Source organism: Gaeumannomyces tritici (genome assembly GCF_000145635.1).
Source record: "Gaeumannomyces tritici R3-111a-1 unplaced genomic scaffold supercont2.7, whole genome shotgun sequence".
Lineage (NCBI taxonomy): Eukaryota > Fungi > Ascomycota > Sordariomycetes > Magnaporthales > Magnaporthaceae > Gaeumannomyces > Gaeumannomyces tritici.
Window position 1 is genome coordinate 1,923,460 of NW_008804551.1, and position 24,894 is coordinate 1,948,353.

Below are 24,894 nucleotides of genomic sequence, written 5' to 3' on the forward strand. Positions count from 1 at the left end.
TAGGGGAGAGCGGACGGGATCCCGTATATTCCAGTGGGTGTGGTCGTATGTGGCTGCTCGTAGCGTTCCTTGCGCTTGTAATGGTTCCGTGCCTTGTGGGTAGGTGCCCATCTACCTGCCGGACGTGCCCTACGACTCTGCTCCAAATAGAGCTTCCTAGCAGGGCAGATGATGCAGTATCGGCTAGGGGGTCTCATTTCGAGAACGAGAGCCACAGAGATGGGCGACTCTTTCTTTCGCTAGAAAACGCATGCGGACAGCAGCTGGTGAAGTGATATCTGACATGTCGTTCGAGGCGGGCTTTGGTGAATTGGGCGTGTCTGGCACAGCAGAATAATGCGCCCGAGGCTTGCCCTTGGGTGGTGCGGGCGGCGGCAACCGCGGCAGCGAAAAATAAGTCCAATCAGTCATGGATCCAGATCCGATGACGTTCCCGCATTGCCTCGTAATTGGTTGCACGCCGGCTGTGTTGTTGCTCTGCCTTGACGGAAAACAGGGTTGCTCGACAGACAGAAAGGAGGACAACAAAAGAAACTGCCTCGCAGGAAAAGTCGGTGTGTCGTTCAACCCTCTGGCATGAGATGGTCGGCATTGCCTGCAAGGTACCGACACGCACGGAAAGTCACAGGATCTCTGTGGCTGTGCGCCTGCTTGGCAAGCGAGGGGGTGCTGTGGTGTGGCCTGCGTCTATCCGGACCTCCCATCCGAGCTATCTCTCTCTCTCTTTCTCGCTGCCTTTGTTCGTGCAAGCCCGGGTGGGGACATGAACTGTTGTTCACCGGGCTGTGCGACCTTGGGCTGCCGCGGGCGGCATGGGCAGACGTTGTGACACGTGCTTGCTTTTCGGGCAAGGCAGAAGTTGAGAAATGGCGTCACGGATGATGTGGCTAGTGGAAATGACATGAAGAAACGGAGGACCATGGAGCCACAAGCCGATTAGCCACGCCTTGCGTGGGGGGCCTAGTGTGACTGTGGCTGAGACGCTGCAATCAGCCAATATTCCAGTAGCACATGCAGCAAACAGCAACCCCAGCCGGGAAGAACCCTCACCCGGAGGAGGGCAAGGTGATTTGTGGGTGCCCGAAGCAGCCTATCGGGTAATTGTTAGCACGCAGTGAGTGACGCCATGGCAAGGAGGACCACGGGGCTGCGGAGGTGACTTCTCATGATTGGCGTGAGTGAGCTGGGGGAGGTGTGAGTTGCCTGCGGCTTGCCGAAAGCTCGCCTTATGAGAGGAACTGGAGGGAAGATGCATTGGGCTGTGATTGGACTAGGTGAGATTGCCGCTACCAGCTCTGCAAAAGTCCGAGCTCTGCAAAAGTCCGAGCACATGCTGTGCCCTCATTCTCTTGTTGCCCGACCCGCAAGGCCCTCGCTCGCCGGTGACTCACGGGGCCATCAAGGAGGGAACAAGAAGAAAAGGAAAATGGGCAGAAAAGAGGCTCTTGGTGGGGCATATGTTCGCATTGGTTCGCAATGAAGACGCGGGAGCCTTTCGCAGCTCGAAGGAGTGATAAGTTCTCCTTGGATTGAGCAGTGGGCACAAGCTTTCGTTGTCGCCAGGAAAGGGACCAGCATTTGCGCAGAGCGGAGACAAGACCGGCAAGACTCGGAGAGGGGACAATGAGCTGTGAATTCCAAGCTTGGAAGATACATGGGCCTGGGAATCTATCTATCAATCTATAATTCTATGTGGCCTAGTTGGTACAAGATTGTTTGAGGAGCTCTGAATGGAACATCTGTGACCCGGCTGTGAGGTCCGAGGCATTGCTGCCCTGAGTGGGTGATGGAGCCCATAGGGCAAGTGTACAACGAAACAGAGAAAGGGGACGTGGTGAAGTGGTGAAGTGGCTGGGAAAGGGGAGTAAAATCACATGCTGCCTGACTGAAACACCGCTCTCTCTATGCTGCGTGCCGGACGCCTGTGCTGAGTGGCGTTGACAAAAGAAAGAAAGCCAGGAAAGACTAGACAAGAGGAAAAACACGCGGCCCTGCAAGCCCCCTGCCAGAAGCTTTTGAAACAACCTAAGAAATGCCAAGCGTCAAACAAGGAAGGACAGCGCCCAATAATCGCTTGACGCTGTCGCTAGCAAGCCTTGCTCATGGCGCTCGCGAGGGCGCTGCCACGTGTTCCGAGCTGGCCAGTGGTCGTCGGTGGCGGGGGTTGGAAAACCAGGTACTTGGGTAGAAAAAAAGGCACCCGTGCCTGCAGGTGCCTGCATGCGGGGCTAGTGGGTGGGCGGGTGTGTGCGTGAGACGGCCAGACACCCGCACGCTTCCTTTACTTGTTGAGAGTGCGCTTTTGGGAAGTAGGGCGGGTGGGGGCGTACGGTAGCGTCGGGGGGGAGGCGAATCGAGGGGGAGGCCGGGTGGAGGACGGTGAGTCGGCCCCTTGTTGTATTCTTGCCGGAGGGTCTCTGGGCGATATGTCAAGGCGGCGCTCGCGTCCTCGCTCCACTGCTCAGGTCGGAGCTGTGGCTAGGTTCCTTTGCTATCCCTCGAGGACTTCTTCTTCCGATGCTCCTTTTTTGTGAGTTGAAGGTATTTGGGGTTCACTTCGTTGCCGGAGGAATCAGAATCCAGGGTCGTGTTGCCCACGAGGTTGATGTCGACAGGAGTTTGCCCTCGTGCCGGCGCGTACTCCTCCTGGCCTTCGTAGTCTTGGCTGGGCGGCATCCCTTCGTAGGATGTCCCTTCGTATGCCATTTTCTGAGTTTGATATTTCCTGAGAGGCAAGAGGTGATGAGGCACGTCCGCGCAACTCAGAGGCGCGCTTTAGAGGTTGCCGAGAAAGGAGCAAAGAAGGTGAAAGGTGAGCGCAGTCGAGGAGAGTGTGTGTATTCAGTTGCAAATTCTTGATAATGGGCGGAATGCTTCTTTTGTAGAGAAATTGGGACTCCATAGCACAAGACAGGCCCACAGCACCCGACTACATAATGAGGAGCGATTTACCTTGTTTATGGCAGGCATTTTCTCTCAACCTTCCTGGGATCCACAAGAAACGTACCTCTCGTGGCAAGAAGAAGAAAAAAGGCGCCCGGTGCCGGGGTATCAGCCTCAATCAGGCTCATGGCAGCGGCCAGCACCGCCTCTTGTGTCATGGCAGATATTGCTTCGTGGGGCTCAAGTTGGTGACGGCGGCAAGCACAGCAGCTTCATGGAGGTAACCAAGGCCCTGGGGATGCCTCGGCGACTTCCCTGTCTCTGAGCATCTTCTTCCCCTCCCTCGACCTTCCCTAAGCCCATGCTCGAGGTCCAGCACAAGGAGTCAGCAAGGGCCAGCAGTGGGGTGGGCGAGCTGGCGTGGGGCATGTTCTCCAGCGTTGGATGATGGTGGCGGTGATGTCGGCGCTGCGCGGGTAACATAGGTTTTGGTTGAGTAGTCGGTAACAGTCTTTTGCCCTTGGAGGCCTCGGGCAGAGCAGGGGGCTGTGGAAGTGTTTCCGTTCGGGGCGCTGCGTTGTTGAGTTTTTGGGATACCAGGCGAAGGGCTCTAAGCCCCTTCATTTTCGACACTGGCATGGGACAAACGGCGACATGTGATCGAACAATGGACTTCTTGTTGAGCCCGGTCGTCGGCAGTGGGAGTCGGGCAACGGGGGCCGGGCGAGATCGGCGGTGGGGGCAACTAAGTGGTTCAGGCTTTGAGATAGTTAGCCCAGCGGGCAGCGTCGGGCGTTAGTCTTGAGCCATAGCTGCGCCTCCAAAGAGGCATGCATCGTAGGATAGCGTGACGTGAATGGAGTGAGAGAGGCAAGAGAACGAGACCCGCCCAAGACGTGGAGCTCTTCCCGGCTGCCAGCAAACGAAGAGGAAAAAAGGGCCCCAGGCAGCAAGGCGAGCCGCGTCGCACCAGACATGGCAGCCGACGCTCAAGGCAGATAGAGGGGCTTAGCTTGTAAACAACGCATTGTAGACCCTCCCTGAAGAGACCTGCGGTGAATCAGAGCGCCGAGCGAGGGTCCGTGACGATAACAGAAGGCCCATACAATGTTCCAGTGCGATGGTAAGGTGAACTCGATGACTCCCACAGCGTCGGTGGGAGCTCCGGTGACGTTGTGGTGGGCTGATTAGCCATGCAGGAACGGAAATTAGAGATGTGATAGAGATCGTGGCTGTGAAAGAAAAATGACGAAGATGCAGGGGAGATCTTGAGCATGAGGGAAGGGCCAAGCAAAGGGGAGGGGAGGAGAAAAGAAGGGGAAAAAGGAAAAAAAGAACGAAACAAAGTCTGGCCCCGCCATGCTTTTCTCTCGCCCACAGCACCAGTAGGGCCCGGAGGCTAGAGCAAGCCAGCGGGGTGCATTTGAAGGAGCCGGTGTGATGTGACTACCGCGTCAGCGCGTTTAGCGGTGACGGGATAGGCTATGATGCTGTGGGGGCAACAGAAACGCGACGGCCAAACACACACGCCATCCAGAAGGGGGTGTTCGAGGGAGAGGGCGTGCGTCCTCGAGGGCAGGCCGGCCGTATCGCTGCTCAGGAATAGAGATACGGGGTACCAGGCCCAAAAACACGGCCTTCTGGTGTTGGGCCTTCGACGGCCGGCCATGGCTGCTGCACGTAAAAGGGGCGCCCAAGATGGAAAGGGTTTGACGCTCCTGCACTCTTGGCTGGTGGCTGACAGCCTTGATAGGTTGTTTGCAGGGGTAGCGGCCAGGCTGGCGTGCTACCTGTGATGTCCTGACCCGTGCAGGCAGGCTCCATCCCCGCCGCCGTCCGTTGCATCTGGGAGGGCAGGCTGGGACCGCAAGCAACAGCCAGGTAGGCCCATAAGTAGAAAACGAAAGATGGAGAGATGATGAGCGAGGCAGGGAGTTTGAGATTATGCTCAAGGCTTTATCCGAGGAGAAAAGTTGCACAAGGGAAAGCAGGCAGCCCTCGGGCAAGGACAATGTAAGCAAGCCCGCAGGATGGCATCTCTGCTTTTAGCACCTGACGTGCCAGACGTATGCGACCCTTTGATGACATCCACCCCAGATGTAAACACGAACGAGTGCCAGGCAAGGTCTGAATGCACATCAAAAGTCGATGCCGGATCACAGGTGCTGTGTAGGCTGTGCAGGTCCAAGGAGGAGGACGGATAAGAAGGGAGTGTTGCGCTCGAGCAGAAGCATTCCAGGCAAGAGGTAAGGGCCAGGGAGGTGGGGACCAAATGGTGGCTGCATTCGCACAATCGATACGACAAGCGGCAAGCCACACAATACGCCTCCAATCATACCCCGCTCTCTCACCGGTCTGGGAGCAGGGGGGTCAGTTTTTATCACCGGCGGCATGTTCTCCAGCCTTCCGGATCCAGGATGACCCTCCACCGTTCGCTGTATTCATCAGTTGGCCCAGGCCCTGGCAGTTTGGAGTTTGCCCCACTTGCATTGCCATAATGCGTGATATGCGGCATGTCCAGCAACTATTGCCCCGTCACATTTCCATTATAGCGATAACGAGGATGTATCACAAAGGAGGCTATCACCACTGGCCGGCACACTATTCCAGGCCTTGACACGGAGGATCTGCACGGGCACTAGTGCTCCGCACGGCTGCTGCACCGGGCAAATGCTTACCAAGCACTCGTCGGCAACAACAGGGGTGCGGTAGTGGGTACCGCACCTGCAAAGGAGGGGTATCACTGTATATAAGGAGGGCACAAGGCCTTCGGCCTTGTGCCCGTCTTCCCTTCTCTGGAGAGATCTAGATAAGCATACAATACACCCTATCTTGCACCTTTTGTCCGTCATAGGATGAGTCCAGCACGCGTCGCTGCCCTAATGGTTTTGGGCGGGAAATATGAAGCAGAAAGGCCAAGCCTCACGTGGATTTAATAAGAGGCTGAAATGGCTAGGAATGCACGGGAGCATTACGTGAAGACGAGAGTACCATTTGCATTCCATGCGGATATGTTGCAGCTAACTCCGCCATCTTTGTGCTGCGCACAAAGAATCTATGCGAGGTTACAGCATGGCGCGCGTGATAATTACGCTGATAGGCCGAACACCGATCTTGCGATGTAATTACCCGATACTTGACGAACCCGCGCAGCTTTGTATATTAGCTTTGGGTCGGTCAGCTGTTGGTTATACGCAGAGGGGGACTAGTGTTGTTCTCGCACTTCACTGAGCAGCCTATTTAACTCCCTCGAGTACACGTCGTATTTCGGCTGATTTGGAGGCATGGGGCTGGATTGGGAAATGGTAAAATGAAAAGATGTCGGTAGCAGATAATACTTTAGCAACTTTAAGAGTTTAAGTCCCCTAAGAAATCTATGTGGAGTCTGTCCAACTGAAATGCTCACGCTAAGTCCGCTTCAGCGCTGCACTTTTACAAGATGTCTGACAAAGCATACCTCTGCTGTGACGGAGGCGCCGCGATCAAATTGTATAACGTGAAGGACAAGAGAGAGAAGCATGGGGTACCAATAAGAAGGGTTGGGTGTGGGTAAGGCAAGGAAAAGGTGGGGCTGCCTGGCGTGTCAATCTAAGGGAAAGAATCTAAGGGAAAGAATCTAAGGGAAAGAAAGTCAGGATGATTCGAAAGGACAAATGAAAGCGACGAGAAAAAAAGGCGGCAAATGGCAAATAGGGCTGTAAAAGGCGCTAGCAATGGGTCTTGTTGTGGCAGGGTCGCACGTGGAAAAAAAGAACCAATAAAAATGGAAAAAAAGGAAGGAGCAAGGAAAAGAAAGGAAAAACAATGAAACGAGCGAACGAAAGCCCACAGCCAAAGTTATAAGCCAAGCACATCACATTTCGGCATATGCCGCCCACACCCGACAGCAGAAAGCAGAAACAAGACGAGGCGCACCGCGTGAGTCCGCGTAGTTTGCGGTAGTCTCGCTGCCGAGGCACGCATGCGCGCCGGTAAGCCTTGTTTTTGCGCGCATGGATGGGGAGGCTTGCGCCACACGCCCGTATGCGTTCCTGGCGACCTGGAACTCCTAGTCGTGAAGGACGGACAGCCTTGTTTCGCCTCGTTTTCCTTCTTTGGTGCTGCTTTGACTTGTAGCCTTGTCGGACAGCCTGCTCTTGAGTAGAGCGGGGCTGGTGTCGGAGGATGGGAAGTCGCGTAGCGAGAGCTTCGGCGGCGTCGGGAGCGAGCTTGGCGAGGCTTGCTGCTGCCATGCAGACCCTAGTCGTTTCTCGGGGCCACGACCTTCTACCGCTCTGCTTTGAGGTCTTTGAGGGATCTTTCTTTTGGCCTAAATAGTGGTGCTGGCCGCCTAGTTTGGAATCGGGGGCTGGGGTTGTGGAGGATTGTACGGGCCGTTGGGGTCTCCGTACTTTGGCTCTGGCGTTGACATTTTGCAGATTTGAAGGGAGGTTAGAAGCCGGAAAGAGAAATGCGACCACTGTTGCGACAGTAATCGGGTAGAGTGCTTCCGAAGTCCGAACACTCAACTGTTTAGTGATGTAATGTTTGTTGAAGAGGCGCTTTCTCAGATCGATTTCCTCGGCCACGAGTCTCGCTCTTATACATCTTGGGGGCCTATAACTTTTGCATTGTAGAAAGGCGCCGAGATGCCCGAGAGGTGCTTGTGGTGCCGTCATCTGGGATCGCCTTTTGAGACGTATGGGGCTGGACAGATGAAGAAGTGACATGTGACAGCAAGTTAAACAAATCGGGAGGCAAGGAAGCCTTAGAAAGCTGGGATGTTGACAAGGTCATGGCGAAGGAGAACCAATGGACATGGTTATCGCCCACGGCGGATATCTCCATGGGTAGCATGTGACCTGCCCTCTGTGCCCTTACGTGTCTGAGCCTTGAATGAAACCCGTGCCCTTAGGCAGAGCTGGAGCCATGATGAGTCCTCGCGTCAGTATATGGGCGACGGGGCTTGAAAGGGAGTTTCGAGGGGGCTATGCTGTTGTGGGCGGTGCGCGGCTGGCAGTGGGCCCGCTCATCCGGATTGTATCATGATACGGTGCTGAACTGGGCAGTATGGCGACGGGGCTGTACACTCTAGCTTGGACCGACGGCGATCTTCGTTGAGTCAAAGGCCCCTCGCCTCGACAGACATTCAGGGGTTGTGCTGTGTTTGTTTACGTCGAAGAGAGACTGTTTCTCCCTGGCTCCGGGCTCCGGGCGGTTGTCGACCGTGCGGGGGCAGATGTCCAGCAGTGGGGTCGGACAGGGAGGAAGGCATGGTAGTTATCGCAAAGATCCGAGGACGGGGCGTTGCTGGCGACATGGGTCTTCGGGACTTTCAAGGGGCATCAGGAAGCGTTAGCGCCCAATCTCCAAGTCCGGATACAGACCGGGAATCTTACCGCCCAGGGGCGTGGCCTCTCGTGCGCAGAAGGGGCTGTACGCCGGCAAAAAGGAAAGAAACGATCAAGTCAGATGATGGATGTAGAATTTCAGGGATTGGGGGCACGTCCGTGCCGGCTGCGCCCAGGGTGTCCTCGCCCTTCACAGTTTGACGGCTCGATAGTTGGTGACTTGCCACTAGACAGGGCAGGAAACGGAGGCCTTTTTGGCGCGGGGGGCTCTGTGCTGGCCGCGCCCCAGTCAGGTGCCCATGGCGAACAGAAATCAGGCAACGAGGCGTCCAGGCGTCCGGGCGGAAATCTCAACTGGGCACAACTCGGATGTGGCGCAGGGCGGGATCGAGGGCGGCGACGGGCAAGACGGCGTACGTTCTAAGGGAAAGTCGGGGCGGGTTGGGGCGGAATCGGGGGGCGCAATCGGGATGGCGGAGGGCTACGTTATTGTATCATTCTCAGGCGCGCGGTGAGCTGGGTAGCTGAGCGGTGTATGCCTCCCAACTGGTCGATTCGTATCTTCTGAGAGTGTGACAAAGAGTCACAGTGGAAATCAGCAACCAGATAATTAGGGGAGGACAAAGCCCGTGGCAGAGGCGGGAAGAGTGAAAAAAGAAAAGAAAGAAAAAGAAAGAAAAGGGACAAGGATAACGGCGTGGCTGCCGTTCAAGCAACAAGCCAGTGATGGAGCCTCCATATCGTAATGAAGGGGGGCTGAAAGGCAGGCGTATGGCGCCCGGCTTCGGTGGCCAGCTAGCAGACCACCATCACTTTGTCCGGGCACTGCGGGGCCATAGTAGGAATGAGGCTAGGAAGCCACAACCGTTTGGGGCCGCGCCCAGATTATGTCGTGTCAATCGACGGTGAAGCATGTATGTTGGAGTGTCATGCGAAGGTTCCCGTTTAGAAAGACGTTTACACGCCGCGACTATGAGCACATGGCCAGTTATAATCAAACCCCTCGTAAATAGGAGCGATATAGATTTAATAGTGCGGTACATGCCATATTTGAGGTCACATTGCTTCCGTCTTCGCTGTTTGCCGTCCGGTGATGGCGCTAGCGGTTCCAATGGACGTTGTCAATGCACCCCTAGCGACCGCGTCCTTGTCAATGTGTTTCGGCTGCTCCAGGTCGGCCCCGGGAGCCCTACAAGGGCGGGCCATGGCCCTAGGAAGCCTAGGGAAATGGATGGCCGTGCTGGGCAGGTAGCACATGCAGGTAGTGGTCTCCCTGGGGTGCGCCCACCATCCTCTGTTGTGAATCATCATTTCGGGGCTCGCGGTGGGTTCGAAACCCACAACCCACAGGCAACCCCAGAGGGCGGCAAGAAATGAACGGGGAAATGAGGAAGCGGGGCGGTCAGAACGGATTGAGGCTCTGCCGCCGCATCCTTAATATGGCAAGAATGTGCACATTGAGGAGATGCAACCTTCATTAATCCGGGGCAGCTTTTTTCGTCATTGGGGTTCTGCTTCCGGTTTTCCGGAGCGCGTGATAAGGATGGTGGATGCAGCCATGCAGCAGCAACCATTCGGATGGCGAGCGCGCCAGGCCAGATGCGCGATAGCCGGTGTAGCCGGGCTGCCGACAACCACATTTCCGGGGCAGAGATCAAGGTGCCGGTACAGGGAACAATCTGAGATCCAAAAAGATGGGACGGTCCAGGGACTCCGGGCTGGGCATGTCCCAGCACATTTACATGGATGGGGATATCAGGCATGTCAGGGATGCCAGGGAGCTGCCCAGGTTGGCGGGGACTGCGAGGGAGAACAACCAAGCGCCGGATCTTCAGCCGAGGCCCTGGTTGGCCGCTAGGCGCCAGGCCAACCTCGGCCTTGTCTAGGCCCAAATCGCGGCATCACACCTAGCCTCAAAGGGCAGGTGAAAGTTGGAAGAGTGATGATGGCGCTCGACGGCACCCCTTCCAAATCTCCTCACGCACCTGAGGGCAGCCACAACTGCCGTCTCGTCCGGACCGAGAGTGATTGAGAGATTTTGGTGGTGCCGTGGTGTGCACGCAATATTGGAGCTGACGCTACTTTCTTCCAACCCCTCACCTTCACCGGTTTCGTGTCCAATAGCCTCATCCAGCCGCCCGCCCATTCTCCGTCCAGTGTGCCAACCTGGCCCCCGTCATGCTCCATTGCGCCAAGGGCTTTCCTTTTTGCCCAAGTTCTTTTCTGGCATCCCTTTCGCGGTCCGGGATGTGGCGTCGGTGGAGAGCGAATCCCACCCATCGTCCCCACCGTCAAGCCTGTCCGTTAGCCCTGATACACTTCGAAAGCACATGATGTGGTGGTGGACCCCGCCTTCGTTCGGTGGCTGCGTGTGATGGTCAGGCGCCGACGGCACGCCTCCGCGGTTACGTGCAGTAAAAGAGTCCAGGGGAGTGGGAAACACCGAGTGTTTAAAAACACAAACACCCGGGCGACAGCCTTGTCGCGGAGCCATATATTGACAGGCTCCAGCCCGAGCTAGACGGACCAACCCGAGAGCGGAAAGGGGAAAAAAGAAAAAGCTCCACCATTAGCCCCCCTGCCAGTCACCCTCCTCAGCCTAAGCCCCTACCAGCATTCCGAACGCCATCGTCACAGTTCATACCCACCCAACCCATCACATTGCTTTCACTCGTCTCGCTGGGGCCGGGTTCTTTCCCCTTCCCGATTCTCCCCCACCCCTGCGATAGGCAGGCGTCCGTGTGCTGCCCTTTACCCCACCCCTGCCGCGTAGCAGCACAATCACATCAACTACCACCCTCCCACAGCCATTGTGGCCCAGAATGTACATGTCCACGCGACATTGGCGCGTCCTGATCTCCCCGTTCCTCCTCTGCTTCTTGTTCGTCCAATATCCGGATGAATGAATACCCCGAGCTTGTCACAATAATCCACCTAGCCTGGCCCCAACTCCCAAGAAAAAAAAAGGTAAATCTCTGCCGCACGGCTACCTGCTGTCTTTTCATTGGCCGGCCTCGGGATAGGCGTTTGTGGCACTTTTCCCCCGCTTTTCTTTCCATTGGTTGGGCCGTTCGTTCACTTCCCGTTTCGCGGCAGCTAAGCGTATTTGTCGGAAGTCGAAAGAACGAACAAATCACGGCAACACCCCTCCTGTTCATGCCCACGCTGCAGGCTTTGGTTGCATTCGATATTCTAGGATGGTGCAGGGATGTTTATTGTTCTATTTCCCACCCAGGCTGTCCGAGTCTGACACCGTGCGCTCAGCAGCCCTCCTGCGCTCCTTCATGGACTCTTTGTGGTCGAGTGGATACCCGACCTGGCATCGGGTGCTCTCGGCGGCCTGGCTCAGAAACGTGCCCGGCTGCTTCTCTCCCCCCTTTGTAGCGGGCGTGACAAGCGAGGTCGTGATTGGGGCGGCTAGACCAGCAGCAGCAGCAGCAGCAGCAGCAGCTGGCGGGGGTATGGCAGCCACGTGGGCGGCGGCGTCGGTGCCGGGGCAGACAGAGGACGGAGAGGTGGAAGTGTCGCTGGCCACTTCTTGTAACTTCTGTGCTACCGCTTGTCCCTCGTCCCTAAGACGCTCTGGAGACGTCTGGGCTGATCTACAGCGCATGCGGCTATGTCAGCTTTCCTCCCGCCATTGCGCATGCGTCCTTTTTCTGCACCTTTGACAAAAAGATGGAGTGCTTCCGAGGTAACACCATCTCTGTGTGTGACACTCACCCCTGGTTTGCCTCGAGGGAGGAGCTCCGCGTACACCTGGGGGTTTCCATCGTGGGCTGTGAAGTTTTACCTCGCCCAGGTGTGTTGCAAGTCGAAGTATTTGTTTTAGGCACTGAATGGTCAAAAGATATGGCCTTTGCGTTTCGATAGTCCCATCAAAAGACAGCACCTGGGCCACGCCAGAAGAAGGAAGTGAACAGTGAATGTATTATATACCCCGAATCTCCCATCGAACACCTGATAGCCCTGTCCCTCGGCCCAGCACTAATTCATGCCCAAGCGCAACTGCTGTCTTCTCCCATGTATCCGGGAGCCGCTTTCCTTTAGATCGTCGATAAGCCCTAGCTCCAGCTAGCACACACGTGTCTGAACCGCCAGCGAGCCGGCCAGAGACCAGTTGCATACAACCGCGCCTCACCCCACCTCCAGCATTGGGTGGGTATTCCGTAAAGATAGGAAAATGCTGGCATTCGCAAGGCCGTTGGGCCGCTACACACCGAACCAGACCCGCTCTGACCCTTTACTCACACCGGCTGGCAGCCTTCCCCGTTCCGAATTGTGATGGAGGGTGGCGCTGGAGGATTCATGGATGGAAAAGCAAGCCCCGCGGACCGGTGAGGTCCCAGCCCAAAACCTGCCGCCCGGGTCTGCCCAATCCGAATCAGCCCCGATCACCAAGGAGCAAAAGCAAGGCGAGCCAAGTGACTCCATCACCACCACGCTCTACCGGCGGCTCAGGAATCCGCTCCCGCCTGGGCCAATGTCCGAGACACACGCGGGGACATGCTGGGCCAGACTTTGCGCCCCCTTCAGCCATGTCTCGACGTCACACCAATCAAGCGTTTGGCCACGCACCCACCCAGCAAAACGGAACACGCGCGCGCGCACGCTGTCCTTCTCCCTGAGCTTCACCGGTCCAGAAAGCACAACCCAGCCATATCATTCCTCCGCCTCGTATCCGCACCCGGGCAACCAACGGTGTCGTCGAGACAAGGCTACCTGTTCGCCGCCTACTGGATCCCGAACGGCCCGCCCACGGGTTCCCCAATGTGGACAAGCACCGCCCCGCCATGGCCGAGGTTAGGCACACATGCCTCCCAGCTATAGGCGGTACGCGCTAGCCGGAACGGCGCGTGGGCATATCGACCGTGGGGGACTCTGGCTTCTTTGACTATGTCCCCTTTAATTTCCTGTCAGCACTAGCGTCCTACCCCATGCTCGCTAGGTCCACGCCGTTTGATGCCACTGATGTCGCCACATGCCCACTTTTTTTTCACTCACCCCTTATGCCGCCGCTCCCTGGTGGTTCCCAGCCCGAATCCGCTTTGTGCAACCTTCATTCAGCCTTTACTGGCCGCCCCAGGCAGCAAGCACCGTCCCGAGCATCGTTCCTGTTGATGCCCAACCCCCACACTTTGACACCACGCAGGTTCGCCGGCCTCGATTAAACTCTGCCTGTAACTGGCGCCCAACACTGTTTACAGTTTACACCAAGCATAATGTCCAACGGCATCCAGGGTCGATGAGTGTTTAATACCTAGAGTGGCAGGAGGCTGAAATAAACAACCAATTAAACGTCGTTATGCCGTAGCACACATTTATGCCGTGGCATACATCTTCGGTTCTGCGCAATGCCGCCTTAATGTTATATGCAAGCGAACGTTGTGGAACGGTCGTATCGGCCGGCGAATAAAACCATGCCACAACTCACCAACGACGGGTGTTATAAAAGTGCTATTACCTTAGGTTTCGGGAAGGAGTTGGGCTCCAAGGAAGAGCTAAGATCCCCATTTACTTTTGGCTCGCCACGGAATTATTAGCGCTAAGCTAAAAAGTAAAGCCTTGGGAAAGAGACGTATCAAGAGCTTTCTTCAAATCGGATTGGAAACAACATTCAAAAATGATTATGTAACGGAAGGAAAAGCCAGCAAAGACTTGAGAACTAAATTAACTTTGTGTTATTAAGGGGGCAAACTTGCAACTAGCCGAGGGCACAGGGCTGTAAGAAAATCATTATTTAATTAAAGAACGATTTCAGTACTTAAAGGAGTGTTTAAAGGAGGTTGCCCCAGTACATAGCCTCCCCCAAGCCCTGCGCCACTGATTTCAAACATCACCTGCACACACCACCTGCTCAGTGCTCCCTCCTTTCTTCCCATCTCGCAATTTGGCTACCACCACACAGATCTCGTTCTCTCTCTCTGTTTAAGCCATATGCCTAGACGGGAATGCAGTACGGGCTGCCGTTGGCAGCGAGGAACATGCACTTGGTCTTCGGCGGGCAGTCACCGGCGTACTAAGAAAATATTACGTGTTAGTGGCGACACCAGAGAGCAACACGGACTACTTTTCCCGACAAAATGCGGGACTCGTGAGCAGAAGAGAGTCGAAGCTTACCTGCCAGACCTTCTGCGTGTCGCAGACCTTCCAGCCTTCGTGGCCCGTCTTGGGGTTGTGGGCGCACGCGTAGGTGGCGGGAGTGCAGCCGGGGGCGCCCAGGCTGTCCTCGGTGGGGGCCGCGAGGGCGGCGGCGGCAAGGGCAATGATGACGGCGAAGACCTTCATGATGGAGGTGGTTTTGGGCTGTGTTGGCTTTGTGGAGGGCCGGGTGTTTTTGAATTATTGTATTGCTTGGGAGAGGAGCTTGGAGCGAATGACTGGATTGCTGTTGCTTGGTGATGCGATGATGGAGGAGGAGACAGGAATGCAAACCGGAGGCCAAAGGCGCCCTTTATACCTGAGCAGTCCCAGCGTGTCTGCCACCTGCTCTGGTTCTCGGGCGATGCAAGAGCGGCTGCCTCCTTCAGCTCGGGCTCGTATTGTGCCTGCTTCGGGAAGGAGTCACAACGTGACCTGCACTTTTCAGCCGCTTGTCATGGGATGGCCATGGCTGCCTTCGTCGAGGACGCCTGGCTATGTGGAAGGTGGCTTAGGGCTGATCCCTGCACCTCCGCTAAGGCACACCGCGCTGCATATTCCCGGATTCGGCCCGCACGTTGCAGATGAGCTGGTGGTGACCTGGAAATCACATCAGCAGGAGTGCGGTCACCAGCCCCGAGCTGGCCCCAACGATTCTGGCAACATCAGGCACATACCGAGGTGCTAGTGTTGCGTGCTCCTGCCTCTCCGCCCTGTTGACGATGCTTTCTATTTTGGCACTAGCTGGCTAAATGATGGCTTGACTGATGGGCCAACATCCGGGCTAGGCCGGGGTCCTATTGGAATGCCAAAAATACTCACCACGAGACGAGAAAAAAGCCGTTAAAGTTGGGACGCTAACTGCAGCCGCTCGGGGCGGTGCGCCGATATCCGGGGCGATGCCGTTGGCGCTAGGGCCTGGGGCCAGGTTAGCGAGCGCGTCCGTTTACTCGCTGATTGGGGATTCCCACCCGCATATACGGCACATGCAGGCAGTCCTGCATGCTTACCCCAGCTCCGAACCCAACTCCGGTTTAGCCCTGCTTGGGGGAGGGGCGCACAGAAGCCGGAGAGGTCGGGATACGACACAGGGCTGAAAGGTCACATCATCCAGGGCTGGGAGCACCCAGCTTGGAAGGTGGAACACGGCACCGGGAATGACATCGCCAGCTGGATGGATGGGGAGGGTCGCATGATTGCTTCTCGTATCAGCTCTAGCAGGGAAATACGTAACAGAATCATGCGACGACCATGATGGCGCACTGCAGCTATCGCAGCCATTTTGCGGGGAAGACCTTGTATCTAGAGAGGGGCTGGATCCATAATCGATAGTCGGCGACTTCCGCCCCTCCACCTCGCTACAAAACACGACGGAGAGCCGGTACTCAGGCCTATTCCAGCTCTGGTGAGGGTGGGGACATCGGCACTGTTCCTTAGCTTGATAAGCTGATGGATGGCCTGCTGCGCGCAGTTCCGGGCTCAGCTGACCCCGACGGCTGAGGGGTTAGCTACAAGGGCACTGGATTGGATACCTGACCCACGGCTGATCGGCTAATAGCATGAGCTCAGCTGGCCAGCAGATGGATGCACCAACCGGGGTTATTTAAAAAGAGGCAAGAGGAAACTGTATACAAAACACGTGGGAAAATAAAACAAAGCCAAAGCCGGCAAAGCTTTTCGCATTGCACGTCTTTGTCTGTCGAGGTGCTTGCTGTGATAACAGCGTTTGCTATTATAGCACAAAAGAAGAGCAATAAATGTTAGCTACAGTAAAGGAGTTACCACAAGAGCAACGAACCGTATAGTCACGCATGTTCCTTTTAGCGGAAACGAATAGGGAACGAACAGTTCCACTTACTATCCAAACTTGGGGTGACTTCTAAGGCTAAACTTTAAGCAATAGCACAATTTACCACGTTAGGCTCAAGGCGCACCTTTAATTTTTTTATCGCCACTTATATAACCCTCCGTTTATTAAATTTTTGCAGCTTTCAGCGGCAGTTTGAGCTATTAGTACTAACCCGTTTGTATAAATTGTACCTTATGGGCTGATACGGTGGCAACAGGTTTTGCTTTTTGCGCGATCTTTTAGTTTAAGCAGAACATTAACGCCTAGCAAAAACAAGAACAATTCCCTGCTAATGCAAGCAATATATTGTCGGCATGTCCGACCGCGGGTACACCAATGGCGCTGTACTGCGTAATAGCGTGCGCGGCAAGTCTCGTGTCACCAAGACTGCGCAAATCCCTCATTCCAAACAGAGGCTGGTCTCCCTCTACAGCCAAAGCTTAAAATCGGGGCTTCCAATGCCGGAAGCTTTAGCACTAATGGCTGCGTTATGACTCTCGTTGCGATTGCTATGGACCTGGCCTGTTGATGCTCAGGTGAAAGCCAAAGAGGGGCACTCTAGCATCCCACCCTGACCCTTTAGATCGGTTCCCTCGGATGCATTGCCACCTGTCGACATTTTGGTCGCTTATTTTGGTCGCTTATTTTGGTCGCTTTTTTTGGTCGCTGCTGCGGAGTGGGACGCAGAATTTATGTGCTAGTAACGGCAGACCCAAGAACGCCAAGGAAAGGACATGGCCATATTGAAAAAGAAACATGGTACAAGAACTGGACCCTGGGGCCGAAAGAAGCGGTTGCATTTGAGTCCTTTCGCGTCCAGCGAGGCAGAAGTGATCGCGATAGCGCAGATGGAGGGGCGGTTAAATTCTTCCGCAGTGGACGCAAGCACCGAAAAAGTGGAGCACAGCACGCTGAACAATAACCTGTAGGCCCTGTTCGCCGCTGTAAACGTTTCCCGTTAGGTCCTGTTAAATTCCTGGGCTGGCAAAGCGTGCAATCACTTTTGTCCAGGTCGCACAGAAGGTTCCATCAGGCCAAGCTCGCAAAACGAAATGCCCCAGGAACCAATTAAGCCTTGGAAAAGTCGCAACGCGAGACCCATCGCGAATCTCGGCGATGCCAATGGTAGCATTAACCAGCTCGAATCCCTCTCCATTATGAGCGGAATTCCCAGCGACTGCGCGAAACTATTTCGTAATCGACCGCGATATGGTTCTAGTTTATGCCTTGTAAGCGAAGCAACGAAACCATGTCCAATTTGTCGTCCGGTTAAGACCAGCATTCGCAACTCGGAAAAGCTACAGACGGCCCAGAGCCCGGTTACAGGCGGCCAACCCCGCGCTTTCCAGCTCGTCAAGCCCCCAGACTGGGGCCGTTTCCAACACCCCCACCCCCGCTCCAGGGGTAGTAAAGGCTCCATAACAGAGCCGGCCGGTCATGCAGTTGAGATCGGGGCTGGCAAGATGTCCACACATGGGACCAACGCTTCCTGCATGTGCCTTTCTTGGTTCTGGCTTCTCCCTTGGCGATAATTTGTCAATGCACCTCGGTTATACGATATACCCACCTACCCCTTTCGTGGCCGCTGTGCTTTACTACATTTTTTAGTAGCACGGCCGGCTGTAAAACGGAACCCCAGCAAATACGCAAGCCCCGACACCCTAGCCAGACTTGGCTTCTGTAACAGGCGCCGTCGTCTTGCGCGGTCCGACGGCCAATGGCGGTACTGGCAGTAAGAGCTGTCGGCCGCCAGCTGCCGCGGCCTCGGGCCCTGGGGACAAAGTCCCTGCGGCACCCCTGGCGGCGGCATGGCCGGCCCATGAGCCGACTGAGCATATCCCATGGACCGCAGGAGGTAGGTACGCGACAGCCGTGACCGTACCCGAGCATGACAGCCACCTACAGCTAGAGTCCCCGGTCTGACAGCCTCCTCCCGCCAGCCTCCACTACTCACCCAAACCATCCCTGAGCACTTCGCCTCGGTCGTGTCCAAACACGGCGACCGCCCGGCCGTCATCTGCCGGTCCCCCACCGCCGCGGCCTCGGCCCTGCCCCAGCCCCAGCAGCAGGCGCCGGCGCGGGCGCGGGAGACGGTGCTGACGTACCACGAGCTCGACCGGCTGTCGGGCTCACTCGCGCGCTCGCTCCGCGGGCTGGGCGTGCGCAAGGGCGACCGCGTGGCCGTCAGCCTGGGCAACTGCGCCGAGCACGCGGCGCTGACGCACGCCGTCTTCAAGCTGGGCGCCGTGCTGGTGCCGCTCAACCCGGGCTTCGGCGCCGACCAGGTCGCGTCGGCGCTGGCGCACCTCGACGCCGTGGTCTTGGTCGTCGGCGCCGTCACCGACCTCGCCTACCGGCCGTGCCGGGGGCGCCCCAACCTGCCCCTGGTGCGGGCCCTCGTCCCGGACCTGGAGGCGCCGCGGCTCTCCTCCCCGCGCGTGCCGTCGCTGCGGGCCGTCGTCGTCGTCGACAACTCGCCCGACCACCCGGGCTGCCCGCCGCTCCCGCTGCCGTCGCACCGCGCCCTCACGCCCTTTTCCGCCCTGGCCGACTCATTCTTTCTCTCGTCGTCGTCTGCATCCACCACCGCCATCGTGCCCGACTCCCCGCTCGACCCGTCCGACACCATCAACATCCAGTTCACGTCGGGCACCACGTCGCACCCCAAGGCCGCCATGCTCACGCACGCGGGCATCCTCAACAACGGCTTCCTCATCGCCGACCGCATGGGCCTCACCCCGGCCGACCTCGTCGTCTGCCCGCCGCCGCTCTTCCACTGCTTCGGCTCCGTGCTCGGCTACATGGCGACCGCGACCACGGGCGCGGCCCTGATCCTCCCCTCGCCCGCCTTCGACCCGGCCGCGTCCCTGCGCGCCGCGTCCGACCACGGCGCCACGGCCCTGTACGGCGTCGCCACCATGTTCGTCGCCATGCTCGAGGAGCTGGAGCTGGAGCGCGGCGCGGCGGCGGCGGTCCTGTCCCCGGCCGAGGCGGCGACGCTCAAGACGCGGCTGCGCACCGGCATCGCGGCCGGCAGCTCCGTGCCCGAGGCGCTCATGGCGCGCCTCTTTGCGCGCCTGGGCCTGCCCGACCTCGTCATCTGCTACGGTCAGACCGAGACGAGCCCCGTCAGCCTCATGACGGCGCCGGCCGACCCGCTCGCCAAGCGGACGGGGTCCGTGGGGCGCGCCATGCCGCACACGTCCGTCAAGGTGGTCGACCCGGCCGACCGGTCCGTCGTGCTGCCGCGCGGGAGCCGCGGCGAGCTGGCCGCGTCCGGGTACCTGGTCATGAAGGGGTACTGGGGGCTGGACGGCGGGGACGGTGCGGCGGCGGCGGCGGCAGGCGATCGCGTGTGGGAGCCCGAAGACGAAACAGAGGGGGGCGACGGCCAAGGCGGCAGGGTGTGGATGTACTCGGGCGACGAGGCGGCCATGGACGACGACGGCTACGTGGCCATCACGGGCCGCATCAAGGACCTCATCATCCGCGGCGGCGAGAACATACACCCGCTCGAGGTCGAGAACTGCCTGTTTGAGCACCCGCTGGTGGCCGAGGCCAGCGTCGTCGGCGTGCCCGACGCCCGCTACGGCGAGTGCGTCGCCGCCTTTGTCGTGCCGCACGCCGGCGTCGCCCTGGCCGGCGGCGTGGCCGCAGCGGGGACGGCGGACGCGGGATCAGAGGCGGGACCGACGGATCAGAGGCGGCTGACCGAGGACGACCTCAAGGAGTGGGTGCGGCAGCGGCTGTCGGGCCACCTGGTGCCGCGCCACGTCTTCTGGGCCGACGAGTACCCCAAGACGGCGAGCGGCAAGATCCAAAAGTTCAAGCTGAGGGAGATGGCGGTGCAACTCCTGGCCCGGGAGGAGACTGCTCGCAGGGGGACGTCGTCGTAGGAGTTTCTGGTCGGACCGGATTCGACATGTTATAACTTACCCGCATCCTCCTGTCTCGACCATGACGCACATGCACCCACACGGCTATCGCATACTGTTGTGCACGCACTACGCCATACCAAGCCCAAGATATCTTCAGAGGTTGTTCATAACTGCGTATCTTCCCAGAGGAAGGCTCTATTTGACATTCCAGGAAATAGTAATAAAGCGACTGGTAGATGATCTGGCGATGCAATGCCGCGGCAGTAAGTGTAGGAATAGAAAAGGGGAGGCGTCCCCCCGTGGACATCAGGGCGGGCACTGCCTCTAAGCCCTGCCCCGGTATGCTGTAAACGAATGAGTTTTGCCCCATTTTGTGTATGCCTTTGACAATGGTGTCCCCTTCGTGTCTGGCCCGTTCCTGTGGTCTCCTTGGGGTCTAGTTGTGCTGCTGATCTTCTCTTGGAGAGAAACACGGCCGTGTCTGTAGCCTTGTAACATGGAGAAAGAAAACGACGGGCCAAGAAAATATGAAAGCGATGCAATTGAAAAAGAAAAAAAGAAAAAAAGGGAAAAAAAGGAAAAAAAAAAGAAAAACCTCTACGGATTGTGCTCGAGTCCGGTTGTGAAACGCCTTGGTTCGCCCGCAAAATGCTAGGTGGAAAATGAAGCAAATAAGTCTGACAAAGGAAAAGAAAGTGGTTGCGAAATCAGAATTATCGTCAGGGTCGCTCGTCTACTGCGAGAATCTCAGGGCTTCTTCTCCTTCTCGTCCTTTTCGTCCTCTGTTTGCTCGCCAATGTGGCGTAATTCTTCGGGCTTCCATGTGCCTGTGTTAAAAAAGAGAAGCTGGTTAGCGGGAGCCAAGACAATGAATGTCGAACAAATGCTCGCAAGTGTCACGTTTCGGGTGAAAGCTTGTCCAGGATCCACTCACCCTCAAAGTCGTGTTTGACAAACGCCATGGGATCATCATACTCCTTGGCGCCCATCTGCTGCACTCCCGGCGAGAAGCTCGTGATGGGGAGGACGATGACGTCGCCGACGCGCTTGGGCATGTCCATGCCCGTAAAGTTGCGCCAGTCGATGGGCCCCTTGGAGTTGGTCATGTCAAAGTAGCGGTCGTCGTTGAAGTAGTCGAAGACGATGTCGGTCCAGATGGCCGGCCCCGTGAACTCGACCACGTTCTTGTCGCTCGTCTCGAGCAGGCCGGCGCGCTTGCGCCGCAGCGTCTCCTGCGTCACGCGTGACACTATCTCGCGCAGGACCGGGTGGCCAGGCTTGGCCTGGATGGTCCACTGGCAGAACTGGATGCGGCGGCTGTACCAGTCCTTCCAGTCGGGCCGGTCGGGGTCCGCCTCGATGCCGATGACGAGCCCGACGGCGTCGCGGGGCACGCTCTCGGGGATCCACTCGAGCGCGCTGCGGAGGGCGTACGTGTCGATGTCGGTGTAGATGCCGCCGCGGGCCAGCAGGATCAGGTAGCGGAAGAAGTCGGCCTTGAGCACGGGCAGCGGCAGCGCCTCGTAGGCCTCGAGCACCTCGGGGACCGAGGCGTAGAGCAGGCGCAGGAGGTGCACGGCGACCGTGTCGGTGATGACCTCGTGGATGAAGCCCGGGTGCTGGTCCGTCCAGGTGGCCTCTTGCTCGCGGAAATTGAACTCGCCGTGCGCTGGCGTGTACTTCCACGTCTGCCAGATGTAGGCGGGGAACTTGGTCTCGACGTCGTACGGGTATTGGTACGCCAGCTTCTCGTAGAGGTTCATCTTGACGTCCATTATCGGCCTCTGGCCCGGCACTCCAAGCTTGTCACCGCCTGTCTTCCCCAGCCTCCCAGCCTGGCTGGCATCTTTTTGTTGCTGTGTTGTTGCTGTGGTCGAAGGTCGCCTTGTGTCCACGAGGAGCTCCTGTCCGTTGAAGTCGCTGGCCGGTGCCACGAAGGTGTCTGGTCTCGGCGACGGCCGCGTCAGGTAGTATATGGCGGTGAGGAAGAAGACCGTCGCTATCAGCGCGCGCTTGAAAGTCATCATCTTGAGCCCGGCACCGCTGTAGTCGCGCGTCGATAGCAGTGGGGTATGCGGAAGAGGAATGGTATGGTCGGGTCAACCGCTCGTCGCCAACATGCGCGTGTCGTCGTCGAATTCACTTCGCCGGGTGGTACGTTTGGAGTGGGGCTGGCAGTTGCAGCGGTGCGGCTCCAAGTCGCAGCTGGAGCAGCAGACGGTCGGTTTCGTGGGTGGCGCCAGGGGCAATGGCTGGTCTCGACTCGAGCTTCCCAAGCCAAAGTGGTGTTCTAGACAGGTTGCTGTCAAGTCTAAATAAATATCGAAACGCTGTCCTGGTTTTTTCGAGGTCGCGATGGGTGCGGTGCTTCCACGAGGCTAGGAGTGTGGCCAAGGAGGAGCTTCGGGGAATCAGGGAGTGAAGGCAACAGAAATCTAACAGTGGTGAGAAATCAATAGATTACAAAGGCGCCACAGGCTCGCTGAAGTGAATCGTTTCCGCTGTAGTCTAGAGGGAAGGAAGAAGCGAAAGCAAAGGAAATAGAGTCGGAGAAGCTGTGGGCGAATGGGGCGGCGTGGCTGCAAGAGACTTGGCTCTCCAAAGTTGTGTCCCGAAAAAGAAGCAAAAGGGACAGAGGCCGACGCCGAGGCTGTTTATCGGGAAAATCTCAGCCAAGCGATCTGTCCGTGCCTGGGGAGGAGCCAGATTTAGAGCATGGGAAATTTTTTAGGGGCAAAACACTCGGGGCGGCAGGAGCACGGGCGGGCAGCGCTGACCTTGGTTATTATTATTTGGATTGGCATGGGACGGGGCCGATCTGCGGGAGTTCATGTTGGCTCCACAGCGCGAACCTTTGCGGGAAGCCGCCCAGCCAGGTTGAAGGCGCAATCAGCTCCAATGTGCACCCCGCCAAGTACTGTACTGTGTAGTACCTGTAAGGGGGCTTACCTGGTACCGTGTGCTGAGCACTCCCGCTTCCAGAGAAAGGGAAGTATTCTTGCAGATCCCTTGGCCTGCAAAGGTGTGGGCAGCGCACAAAAAGCCATTTCCCGGGCCAATCGAGGGGCTTGGTGAGGCTCTGATGCACGCACGTTGTGTGCCGTAGCCATGCCCAAAATAGAGGAGCTGACGGCCAATGCTGCTGCGTGGAGCACACGTCGGGGCCTGGAAATCCCAGCCCAGCAGAGACCCAGAGCCACGTTTCCCTTGGCCCGTCCCTCGCGACTCGACCCACTATCCCGGGCTTCGCTGCAGCTATCCAAAGCGGCCGCCTCGACTTATCTAGGGATATGTATCTACCTAGGTAGGTATTCCTAGATAGGCATGTGGGTATTCGGATAAACCAGAGCACAACGTCTCTGCTGAATCACACATCGGACGATCCCAAGACCCCTTGTGTCCCGTTGCGGTTTAGGGCAAGGCATATTGGGGACATATGGTGTGCTTGTCTAATGTGCTTGTCCAATGTCCAGCATCCCTCGGAACATGCTCAGCCCTCTCTCCTTTCCTGGTCCGTTTATTGCCCTTTTTCTGAACGCCCATCGTTTGCACATCACATCGATGTCAGCGCAGATCCGCGTCGTCCTCCGTCTCCCGTGCGTGGGGTCTGTCTTTTTTTTTTCTGTTTGTTTTCCCTGCTTTTTTCCCTGCTTTTTCTCCCTGCTTGTTTTCCCTGCTGTTTTCCCTGCTTGTTTCGTCCGCATCAGGCAATGTTGCTCGATTCACTCGAGCCGACAGAAAAGGGGCCGACATGCGCCTCTCTGGCAGCCCCTGGGTCCGCGACTGTGCGTTTGCTTCAGCCGAAGTGGAAGATAAACAGCCACAGGCCGCCCACATCCCTCAGCTGGCCTTGGCCCCCACGCCAGGCCGGCTCAGACGGGCACTCAGCTGCAGGTTTATTGACCTTGACTCTTGAGCTCTGACAAGACCAGTTGAAGCGTCACAAATCCCCAGATGGGTGGGGCCACATCTCGGCCGGAGCGACAGGCAAAAAGACGGCTGGCTGTGCAGGGAAAATAGGATATTGAACGTTACACTGTGGGTCTGGTCAGCAAGGGTATAAGCAAGGGGGATAGGGGTACATATCTTAACGCACAATTTGTAGTAGGAATTAATGTATTGTGACTAACAGCTTGGGACGATTCTACAGGTCCCAGGGATACAAACCTAGTACGGTGGATCCTGGTGGTACATCAGTTTGGCTTGGTTTTCCGAGGAAGAAAATGTATCTTGCATCCACCGCACGAGGGTTTGTGATCCCTGGGACCTGTAGCGGGTTCTGGCAAATGGAGTAATTTGGCGGAATTTTCTATGAGAGAAAATGTAGATTCAACGTGGCCTAATTAGGAAGGATCTGCGGGTCGTAACGTTCAATACCTATTTTCCTGTAACCAAACCAATTCTGAAACACGGCGGACCAGGGAGCTGTCAGGCTGGGAGAGACCAATGCCCTTGCAAGATTGCGCGACTATGACGTCGGGTCCATTGCAGGCGGATCAGCCTGTCTGGCCCCACCTCTGATCCTTTTCTGTGTGCGGCAACAGCGAGGCCAGCTCACCACACACCATCCCAGGGACCCAGCCACCAACTGAAAACAAAAAACGAGCCACCCAACCAAAATAGGGGCACATTTCAAAAAGCTGTTTATCAACAACAAAAATAGAGGTTAACCGCTTTCCCTATGCAATTTAATGGGCAGTCAAGATTCTAGGTAATCGATGCTTTTCTAGGCGTAAAATGGTGCTGAGGCATCGCGAATTGGGTTTGTTTGATCGAGACTGATGCTTTCTGCTATAGAGTTTATGGGGGAAGT

General features: G+C 57.0%; 9 protein-coding genes across 9 annotated transcripts; 1 reads left to right on the forward strand and 8 right to left on the reverse strand.

The window, feature by feature from the left end:
- Nucleotides 1-2,478: 2,478 nt before the first annotated feature.
- On the reverse strand, nt 2,479-2,706 carry GGTG_11942 (hypothetical protein; the record flags this gene model as incomplete). Its single annotated transcript, XM_009229833.1, has 1 exon — nt 2,479-2,706. One exon carries the CDS (start codon nt 2,704-2,706, stop codon nt 2,479-2,481), a length of 228 nt encoding a protein of 75 aa, XP_009228097.1.
- Nucleotides 2,707-3,123: 417 nt separating this feature from the next.
- On the reverse strand, nt 3,124-4,022 carry GGTG_11943 (hypothetical protein; the record flags this gene model as incomplete). Its single annotated transcript, XM_009229834.1, has 1 exon — nt 3,124-4,022. Exon 1 carries the CDS (start codon nt 3,520-3,522, stop codon nt 3,124-3,126), a length of 399 nt encoding a protein of 132 aa, XP_009228098.1. The 5' UTR covers nt 3,523-4,022.
- Nucleotides 4,023-5,039: 1,017 nt separating this feature from the next.
- On the reverse strand, nt 5,040-5,916 carry GGTG_11944 (hypothetical protein; the record flags this gene model as incomplete). The annotated part of the gene is made up of 3 exons (XM_009229835.1): nt 5,040-5,318; nt 5,562-5,607; nt 5,909-5,916. 3 exons carry the CDS (start codon nt 5,914-5,916, stop codon nt 5,040-5,042), a joined length of 333 nt encoding a protein of 110 aa, XP_009228099.1.
- Nucleotides 5,917-6,931: 1,015 nt separating this feature from the next.
- GGTG_11945 (hypothetical protein) lies at nt 6,932-7,294 on the reverse strand (the record flags this gene model as incomplete). Its single annotated transcript, XM_009229836.1, has 2 exons — nt 6,932-7,157; nt 7,254-7,294. 2 exons carry the CDS (start codon nt 7,292-7,294, stop codon nt 6,932-6,934), a joined length of 267 nt encoding a protein of 88 aa, XP_009228100.1.
- Nucleotides 7,295-9,269: 1,975 nt separating this feature from the next.
- On the reverse strand, nt 9,270-9,524 carry GGTG_11946 (hypothetical protein; the record flags this gene model as incomplete). Its single annotated transcript, XM_009229837.1, has 1 exon — nt 9,270-9,524. One exon carries the CDS (start codon nt 9,522-9,524, stop codon nt 9,270-9,272), a length of 255 nt encoding a protein of 84 aa, XP_009228101.1.
- Nucleotides 9,525-11,433: 1,909 nt separating this feature from the next.
- On the reverse strand, nt 11,434-11,986 carry GGTG_11947 (hypothetical protein; the record flags this gene model as incomplete). Its single annotated transcript, XM_009229838.1, has 2 exons — nt 11,434-11,815; nt 11,937-11,986. 2 exons carry the CDS (start codon nt 11,984-11,986, stop codon nt 11,434-11,436), a joined length of 432 nt encoding a protein of 143 aa, XP_009228102.1.
- A 1,931-nt stretch (nt 11,987-13,917) lies between these two features.
- GGTG_11948 (hypothetical protein) lies at nt 13,918-14,691 on the reverse strand. The gene is made up of 2 exons (XM_009229839.1): nt 14,334-14,691; nt 13,918-14,232 (listed from the first exon to the last, which is right to left on the reverse strand). The coding sequence occupies exons 1-2, from the start codon at nt 14,499-14,501 to the stop codon at nt 14,155-14,157; spliced, it is 246 nt and encodes an 81-aa protein (XP_009228103.1). The 5' UTR covers nt 14,502-14,691; the 3' UTR covers nt 13,918-14,154.
- Nucleotides 14,692-17,567: 2,876 nt separating this feature from the next.
- GGTG_11949 (hypothetical protein) lies at nt 17,568-20,364 on the forward strand. The gene is made up of 2 exons (XM_009229840.1): nt 17,568-18,058; nt 18,144-20,364. Exons 1-2 carry the CDS (start codon nt 17,921-17,923, stop codon nt 20,097-20,099), a joined length of 2,094 nt encoding a protein of 697 aa, XP_009228104.1. The 5' UTR covers nt 17,568-17,920; the 3' UTR covers nt 20,100-20,364.
- On the reverse strand, nt 20,213-23,395 carry GGTG_11950 (initiation-specific alpha-1,6-mannosyltransferase). The gene is made up of 3 exons (XM_009229841.1): nt 23,031-23,395; nt 21,016-22,933; nt 20,213-20,908 (listed from the first exon to the last, which is right to left on the reverse strand). The coding sequence occupies exons 2-3, from the start codon at nt 22,106-22,108 to the stop codon at nt 20,829-20,831; spliced, it is 1,173 nt and encodes a 390-aa protein (XP_009228105.1). The 5' UTR covers nt 22,109-22,933; nt 23,031-23,395; the 3' UTR covers nt 20,213-20,828.
- Nucleotides 23,396-24,894: the final 1,499 nt, after the last annotated feature.

What these genes read in the sequence shown, in the direction of transcription:
- GGTG_11948 (XM_009229839.1), bottom strand. Translation starts at nt 14,501, where the DNA reads ATGAAGGTCTTCGCCGTCATCATTGCCCTTGCCGCCGCCGCCCTCGCG. An exon ending in ACACGCAGAAGGTCTGGCAG is followed by an intron (nt 14,233 to 14,333) that starts GTAAGCTTCGAC and finishes ATATTTTCTTAG; the next exon opens with TACGCCGGTGACTGCCCGCC.
- GGTG_11949 (XM_009229840.1), top strand. Translation starts at nt 17,921, where the DNA reads ATGGCGGTACTGGCAGTAAGAGCTGTCGGCCGCCAGCTGCCGCGGCCT. An exon ending in TATCCCATGGACCGCAGGAG is followed by an intron (nt 18,059 to 18,143) that starts GTAGGTACGCGA and finishes TCCTCCCGCCAG; the next exon opens with CCTCCACTACTCACCCAAAC.
- GGTG_11950 (XM_009229841.1), bottom strand. Translation starts at nt 22,108, where the DNA reads ATGATGACTTTCAAGCGCGCGCTGATAGCGACGGTCTTCTTCCTCACC. An exon ending in TGTCAAACACGACTTTGAGG is followed by an intron (nt 20,909 to 21,015) that starts GTGAGTGGATCC and finishes TTTTTAACACAG; the next exon opens with GCACATGGAAGCCCGAAGAA.